The sequence below is a fragment of the Echinops telfairi genome, unplaced genomic scaffold (genome assembly GCF_000313985.2).
Source record: "Echinops telfairi isolate 266 unplaced genomic scaffold, ASM31398v2 ScPeMD7_2010;HRSCAF=2546, whole genome shotgun sequence".
In the NCBI taxonomy this organism is placed as follows: Eukaryota; Metazoa; Chordata; class Mammalia; order Afrosoricida; family Tenrecidae; genus Echinops; species Echinops telfairi.
Window position 1 is genome coordinate 22,013,458 of NW_022105908.1, and position 8,573 is coordinate 22,022,030.

The following is an 8,573-nucleotide window of genomic DNA, read 5'->3' on the forward strand; positions in this document are numbered from 1 at the left end:
ACACCTTGTGATCACACAGGCTGGTGTGCTTCTTTCATGTGGGCTTTGTTGCTTCTGAGCTAGATGGCCTCTTGTTTATCTTCAAGCCTTTAAGACCCTAGACGCTGCACTTTTTGATAGCCGGGCACCATCAGTTCTCTTCACCACATTTGCTTATGTACACATTTGTCTTCAGCGATCATGTCGGGAAGGTGTGCATCATGGAATGCCAATTTAATAGAACAAGGTGTTCTTGCATTGAGGAAGTACTTCAGTAGACGTCCAAAATGCTGCCTTAATACTAAACCTATAAATATATGCACGTAGATATATTTCCCCCCTATCCTATATAAATATATTTACATATGTAAATGCCTGTATTTAGACCTCTGCAAATGCCCTTTGCCTTCTAGTTCTTTCTTGTGTTTTCTTTTCGCTTCCTCTTGTCCCATTATCATGCTCAGCCTTCATTTGGGTTTCAGTAATTCCTCTCCATTACATTGCCTGTGCTGCTATCATTCATTCTTGGGAAACATTTTCCAAACTCATCTGTTTGGGTGACTGACAGCACCTCCCTCGTTTTTTTCTTCACTTGTTCTATGTTGTCCAATTGCTGCCCTTTCATGTCCTTCATTTGCGGAAACTAAAAGAAGTTGCACTTGGTGAGGTCAGGTGAGTAAGGTGCGTGGGCCAAGAGAGGCATGCTGGTTTTTGGCTGAAACTGGCTCACTGAGTTGGCTGCATGAGCAGGTGCATTGTCATGGTGGCACAATTAGCCCCTTATCTGCCACTAATCAGGCCTTTTTTTGTTGCACACTGTTATGCAATCTTTTCAGAACCTTTAAATAGAAAGTTTAACAATCTAACTTGGTGGAATGAACTCCACATGCACTATGAGTGAACATTTTCATCCATTCGGGAAGTTGATGGACATTGAGAACAAGGTTTGTCATCAATTGACATTTCACCTTTTTTGAAATGAGAAAACCACTTGTACCACTTGAGTTTTTCCCATAGTGCAGTCCATGTAAGCTGTGTTCAGCAGTTTTTGCAGCATTTTTCCTGAGCAGGAAACAAAATTGCACACACTGTTCTCTTAAATCGGCCATCACAAAAAAATAAGGTGTGAGCAAAACTGCTTTCACAAAAAAATTCACTGTGACCAGAGAAAACCTTCCCAGGCAAAACCACTGGGTGCACTAAATCAGAGCGTGTTGCTTTATGCTCGCCTAGCAGGAAAAATGCATACTACAAAAGCTCTGTCCAGCAAAACATTTTCCCCTTTTGGGGGGGTACCCCCTCGTAGGTTGTTAATGCACACAAGAGTCAGATAGTAGATGGTTTTTATTATTGTAAGGTGTCATTACAGAATTGCAGATGCAACAAAAATTAGATTATGTCAATAGGTAGGTGTATATATAATTCTTCCTTGTACAAAAATCATGATGGGTATATGTAATAGTTTCCTTAGTATGCATTGTTGCGAAAAGAATTGTTCAGTTCAAGGGCATAAACATTCTAAAGGCATGAGAGCATTTTGCTGAATCATCTATCATAAACATTTACACTATGCTGGAAGTATCTGTTCCTTGTACTATTACCAACATGGCAGTTAAAAAAGTGTCCCTTACAGCTTTGCTTCCCCCTGCCCCTTCCCTCCTTGGGCAGCACTGTATGTGACAGTGCTCCCTTTGTAAACTGATTGACTCCGATAGAATGGGTGGTGGTTCCCGTGTTTATTAAGACATTTATTTGGGTGTAGTCTCATTTCTTTTAAACTTGGGACTTTGCCATAACTATATCAGTACATGTTCGATTTATGTTCCCCACCCGTCTGAACGTCACAGATAAGTTAACTTATTTCAGAAGAAAGAAATGATAGAGGAATTAGCGTCAAAGTTGCTGCCTCTGTGTTAGGCCCAGTGAGGCTATTTTAAAAACAATTGTCTGTGTTCCAGGCTTCTCGGACTTATTAGAGAAAGGGCAATTAATAACTAAAAGAAAAGGACTGTAATCTTACAGAATAGTCCTTTGAATATTAATAAGTTTAGTTGCAAGAAAAACCTGCTATATTGTCCCTGTTTTTCTGACTTTCCAATTCACTGTGCATCATGGGATAGCATTAAGATGCTTTTTTACTCTGGGAATATGCTGCACTTTGTTTTTTTTTTCTTTTTCACAATGCTGTGCAACCAATACCTCTAATACTAAGAGGCTTCAAAAAGTTCATGGAAAAACGAGATTTAGAAATAATGGAATTTTCTCATCAATTTTGTGAAACTTCCTTTTCCTTCCACAACATTTTTATCCCCTTCAAAGATCTCATGCCCATTAAAAAGCCATTCCCCATTTTTCTTTCTCTTTAGCTCCAGTTCTCAAAACCACTGCCACCGAGTCCATTCCAGTTCATAGAGACCGTATGTAGGGTTCCGGAGGATTCATAGCTTTATGGGAGCAGAGAGCCTCATCTTTTCCCCACAGAGTGGCTTGTGGGTTTGAACCTCTGACCTTGCTGTTAAAGTCTAATGCTTACCTGACAGCGCCACCAGGACTACTGATTCAGCCCTCACCAAGGACTAATCTGCTTCCTGTATCTCTGGATTAACCTATTCTGGACATTTCATACAGATGAACTCATGCAATGTATGACCTTTTTTGGGTCTGGCTTTTATTTAGTATTACATTGAACATGTTGATGACACTTTGCTTGAAACTCTTCAGTTCCCTTTGCTACCCTCGCTGCTTCTCCATTCATCCTCCACAGTGTCGGTGCTTCTTGTGGTTCTACCCTTGGCCGCCTTCTCATTCTACAGATTCACCCTAGATGTTCTGATTCTGTGACGTTAATAACCATCGTATGATGGTTACTCCCAAATCTTCTATCTGGTAGACATCTGCTTGGGGATGTAGAGCAGGCACCTTCATATTTCACCTGCCCAACCCTGAAGCTCAGGAGAAATCCCTAAGACCCCTGACTCACTGAGCGTGCCCTGGGTTTCCCTCCGTGCTCTCCTGGCACTGGCCTATCATTTCACTGCATGCTATATTGTAAGAGCCCACCCCTTACTTGTTTTTCTTTTCCATGAAGCTGTAAGCATCTCAACAAGCAAGAACGTGTCTTGCTCACAGTTGTATGTTGAGTGCCTGGTTTGGTGCCCAGAACATGTAAGACACTCAATAAATGTTTACTTAATGAGTATAGAAAGGTGGCGTGCAATGATTATCATGGCTACTCTGAGGCAAATTACATGAACCATATGATTGTTTTTCTGTTTGGAAATACAGAGAATTGTCTGACTTGGAACTGTTATTTGTTCACATTTCAGGAGCATTTAGATAGTACTCATGGTTCAGTCCATTCCTTGGATGCAGACTTACTGTTGCCAGCTGGAGACCCGTTCAGTAAACCCGACAATGACATGTTTAAAGATGGACTTAGGAGAGCACAGTCTACAGACAGCTTGGGAACCTCAGGCTCATTGCAATCCAAAGCTTTAGGCTATAACTACAAAGCAAAATCGGCTGGGAACTTAGAAGAATCGGATTTTGGACCATTGGTAGGAGCGGATTCTGTGTCTGAGAACTTTGATACGGCCTCCCTCGGGTCTCTACAAATGCCAAGTGGGTTTATGCTAACCAAAGATCAGGAAAGAGCGATCAAGGCGATGACACCGGAACAAGAAGAGACAGCGTCCCTCCTCTCCAGTGTCACCCAGGGTATGGAAAGTGCTTACATGTCCCCCAGTGGCTACCGCTTGGTCAGTGAGACAGAATGGAATCTCCTGCAGAAAGAGGTTGGTCATCCTTCTGACTTTTTGCCTCTTGCTCACTCTGAGGGAGACTGCGTTGCTCTGGGAGCTTTCAGTAGCCAGTCCCTGGAGTCCGTGTGTGTGCACACTGCCAGCAAGTCCATGTTAACTTCTGTCATCTGACCCTCATCAGAGTCAGCTTTTGCCAGTCCATGCGATTGTGACAGATGGGTACCACCTAGCTAACTGATTCAAGTGAGAACATCTCCACCTACAGCAGTGGTTCTCATGCTGTGGCCCTTTCATACAGTGCCTCATGTTGTGGTGACCCCCAACCATAAAACTGTTTTCGTTGCTCCTTCTTAACTATAATTTTGCTACTGTTATGAATCGGGCCACTCCTGTGAAGGGGTCGCTACCCACAGGTTGAGAAACTGACCTAAAGCTTATACCTCTCAAGCCGAAGCAGATCTAAGTTGTGGAGCTCGTTTGAATTGCCTGAATTTAGTTGCTTTGCATTTTTCTGTAATTGCGAGGTATTCCAGGACTCACATTCTGTCCTATTCCTTCTGAATCTAAAGCAAAAATGCTTGTCAGCAGTTGGTGCTGAGAGTGAATTTAAGAAGAGTGCAAAATATGGGAGAGAAAAGACAATTTAAAACTTGATTTTTCTCCTCATTAGTAGTTAAAAATTCACAAGTTATCATTTGTAAATGAAAACTGAGAAGTATTTACACTGTACTTAGTTTACAAAGCCCTTAGACGTTCCTCACCTCTTGAAGCGTCCTGGTAACAATGTGGTAGTCAGGGCATGATTGTTCCCATTTCACAGATGAGGAAGTGGGTTCAGAACGGTCACATGAGCTGCTCAGGTTTCCCCTCTGACTTGGTAGCACACCCTGGGTTACAGTCCAGCTTCTGACTTCGGTGCTGTCCTTTACTTAGGGTTACTGTTCTTTGAAGAAGCTGTGTCATCAGTAAGTGGAATTGTTTATGAAGCCTGAAAGAAACGGTTTTTGATCTCATGTAAAACATACTGTGTATAAGCCGACCCAAATATCAGCCAAGGCACCTAATTTTACCACAAAAACGGCATTAAAAATGTGCTGAAAAACTCGGCTTATACTCGAGTATATGAGAAAGTGTTACTCTTAAGTTTCATACTTTAAAAAAAAAAAAGGGTTTCATACCTATTTAGAAACTGGAGCTGGAGACATGGTGAATTGGCACTGTGGTTTCTCCCTTGGCTGAGCAGCACTGATTTAAATGGTGCGTGCCACGGGGTACTCACTTTTGCTTACTTTGTGCTTTTCTCAAAAGTGAGATGCTTTACGGTTCCTAGCCTCTTGGTGAGTCAAGCTTGGTCCTTTGCTGCCCCATCTCATATCTAGGTTGGCGATTATGACCTCAGCTCTGGTCCTGTATTGTAGCTTCTTGCCGTAAGTCCTTGAGGAGATTGTGCAGTCCCTGTTCTACTGTGTGCACATCAAGTGTAGTTCGTGGAATTGTTTCATTCTGCCTGACGAGGGTTTGGGTGCCTTTCAGGTACACAATGCTGGGAACAAACTTGGGAGACGCTGCGATATGTGTTCTAATTATGAGAAACAGTTACAGGGAATTCAGACTCAGGAGTCGGAAACAAGAGACCAGGTGAGTTTCTTTTGACCGTTTTAAATTGGTGAGCTGTTGTAGTTTTCATTTGGTACAGAAGCACAGGTGTAACTTGCTCCCTGCTCCCCATTTGCTTTATGAAGCATCTCCTTCTTGTTAAGTCATTAAGTAATCTGAGACCTGCAATGCCACTACATTTCCGAACTCACTAGGATATCTGCTTCTGCCCAACAACATACAGGTCAACTTGGCTCTTACTTGAGTATTTTCAGAGAATACTTTTTGGAAAATTGAGACCTGGCACATCTCCCCTCCCACTTCTGCCCCTCCTACTCAAGCCTAACACGGATAGATATTTCCATGAGTGCATGCACATAGAAGATGCTTTATAATAGGGAACTGGGGAGATAAGAGGTACCCTACAGTTTCTAATGGAATAAAAGCTTCATTGAATGTCACATTAATCAGTTCATAAAATCTTTATTGCTTAATTACCTACTTATCATAAGTTTGTTGAGTTGATTAAGGTTTATTTACAGGGTTGTGGATTTAAGCTTTGAAAGAATTGGTGTGCTGGCATTGACAAATCATGAGTTCCTGTCCAGATACAGTGTCTAATAATAAGTTCCTTGAAAACATTTAAAAATAAGACAGATTTTGTTAGGGTTAGGGTAAAAATAAAAAAATAAAAATAAGACAGATTTTTAGGAGAGCAGGCTGATGAAAATATATGAGGAAAATAATGTGTATGTCGTTTTCTCTGAACATTTTAAAATAATTCTATTGCTGTTATGAAGTTAATTATTCTTAGTCTTCAAAAGACAGCTGTGCAGAAGAAGATGACAGTTTATTATTTTCAAGCCTTGTTGGCATTGATTTCCTTCACATAATGTTGCTTTTTTTTCCCTAGCAAGGTACACTCAAACTATTTGTGAGGCTAATACAATTGGCCTCTGATAATGTGGCATGGAAATAGAGGCTGGAGCCATTTCAGTAGACATTCACTGAAGCTCCCTCCGTGCGTGGCATTTTGTAGGTTCTAGGGAATCAGATACAAGTAGGACACAGTGTTGTTCATAAGGAGCTTCTAGTGCTGGCAGCTATCCATTAAGTCAATGTAGTGTATAGATTTGCACATAGATCTAGAGGAGCACTGAGGAGAGACATGTAACTTAACTCTAGGGGCAGGGAAGGCAACACTAGGTTTGCTTTAGAGACTGGATTAAGAATTAATTAGTAATCTCGAAAGCAGAATAGAGGTGTTTAGAAGATCAGAGTTACGGCAGAGCATGCTGAGTTCTAGGAAGTATGAGTAGTACACCAGGCGTGTGTGTGTGTGTGTGTGTGTGTATGTGCGTGCGCGTGCGCGTGCACATGCGCCACGCACTTGTGTGCACTCCGAACAACAATGGGAGGTGGCTGTATTAGGCCAGGTTGACCAGAGAAACAAATCCAGGGACACTCCATATGTATAAGAAAGAGCTTTATGTCAAGGAGTAATTGTATATTAAGAAAATATCCCAGTCCAGTACAGATCAAGTCCATAAGTCTGTTATTATTTCCTAAGTCCGATATGAGTCCCCTTTCAGACACATGCAGCCACACACAGTGATGCAGAATGCAGGAAGCTCACAGGGTGGTACATGCAAAATCTTGTGGATCCAATAGCGGTGGCTCTCTTGAGTGGCTCAACATCAGGAAGGCCAAACAAATGGGGGGGGGGGGCAGCAGTGGGTGTTTCTAGGACCCTCCTTATGAGAAGGCCATACCCACAAGGAGACATTCTCAGGCTGTGACCTAATTGACAGGCTAGACTCCACCTTTTTGCTCATAATACCCTCAAGTTGACATGAGATTATGCAAGTACCACCGCTGCAGCCGTCTAAGATACAACTATTGGTCCAGCAGGGTGATGGATCCCGGGACACAAAGACCAGTAGGACACGATAGTGCTTGACTACTACCAACTGCTCTGAAAGGGATCACTTTAGAAGATAGGGGGGATATGGAACAAAAATTAAAAATCATCAAAAAGACCAGGCTTACTGGTCAGATAGAGACTAGTTGAATAACCGAGACTTTGGCTCTTGTCATCCTTCAGCTCTGAAGCTGAACTCACCCTGTTGCTCAGTTTTCAGCCACATAATACGTCTTTAGAGAGGAATGGGAAAAATATTAGGCTTTCTACCCTCATAAAGTGTTGTGGGCTCAGAAACCTGCAGGGGCAGTGCTGCCTCATTTACAGGGCTGCCAGGAGTCAGAATTGGCTTGATAGTAGCGAGTTTGGTTTGGTTTAGGGGGAACAACAGCATGTATGACTGCCTGGAATAATTAACCATTTGAGATAAAAAGACAGCATTTAAAAAAACCAAAAAACAAAACAGCATGTGCTCAAAGTGTAGGAGGTAAAAAGGGTTAGGAAATAAGGAAGAGGGGAGGAAGTGACAAGTGATATTATCCACTTATGGGATTGCAATTTTAATGACGTGAAACAAAATGTGTATAGATTGTTGAATGAAAAACTGATTTGTTCTATAAACTTTCACCTAATTCACAATAAAACGTTTTTAAAGAAGGTGGAAGAGGAAGCTGCAAACAAAGGCCATGGTGTAGTCATTGAGGAAGGGATCATGAATAAAGGGGTTTAGATTTTACCCTGACGACTTGGGAGCCCTTTTTAGATAAGGGCTTATATTTATTGTGTTAATGTAGATTTTTGGATTGGAGGCCAGTGCCCCAACTTAGAGAACCCAGGAGGAGAATCAGGTATTTTCAGAGGAGAGCCTGTGTTAAAATGGTTAGTTAACTGTGAAGCGCAGCGCAGTTGGCACGTGAGGCCATTCATCTAATTTCTTTATGAATGTACAGATCTGTGATATTCAGTAGAAAAGCAAGATTGAATTTTTTTTAATTCTGGCATTTGAAATATTTTCAAACTCAGAAAATAATAATGGTTCTTCCTTTTAACTGATTTTTAAAACTTACATTAGGTGAAGAAACTACAGGTGATGCTCAGACAAGCTAATGACCAGTTAGAGAAGACCCTGAAAGAGAAACAGGAGCTGGAAGACTTCATAAAACAGAGCACTGAGGATTCCAGTCACCAGGTAAATGAGCATCTTCAGGATGTGACCTGTGATGTTCAAAGAAATTCCAAAGTGTCGTGATATTTTTATCTTGCTCTGAAGATTTGGCTATTCTGTTTTTCCTCAGCTAAATAGATCTTTTTTTTTT

General features: G+C 41.6%; 1 protein-coding gene across 1 annotated transcript in view; it reads left to right on the forward strand.

Annotated features, from left to right (window-relative positions):
- Positions 1-8,573, forward strand: part of RABEP1 (rabaptin, RAB GTPase binding effector protein 1) — an 83,697-nt gene that overhangs the window by 53,637 nt on the left and 21,487 nt on the right. The window contains exons 9-11 of the mRNA XM_045293323.1: positions 3,306-3,773; positions 5,274-5,378; positions 8,330-8,446. Coding sequence (XP_045149258.1) covers positions 3,306-3,773; positions 5,274-5,378; positions 8,330-8,446 — 690 coding nt within the window. The remainder of the gene's footprint in view (positions 1-3,305; positions 3,774-5,273; positions 5,379-8,329; positions 8,447-8,573) is intronic.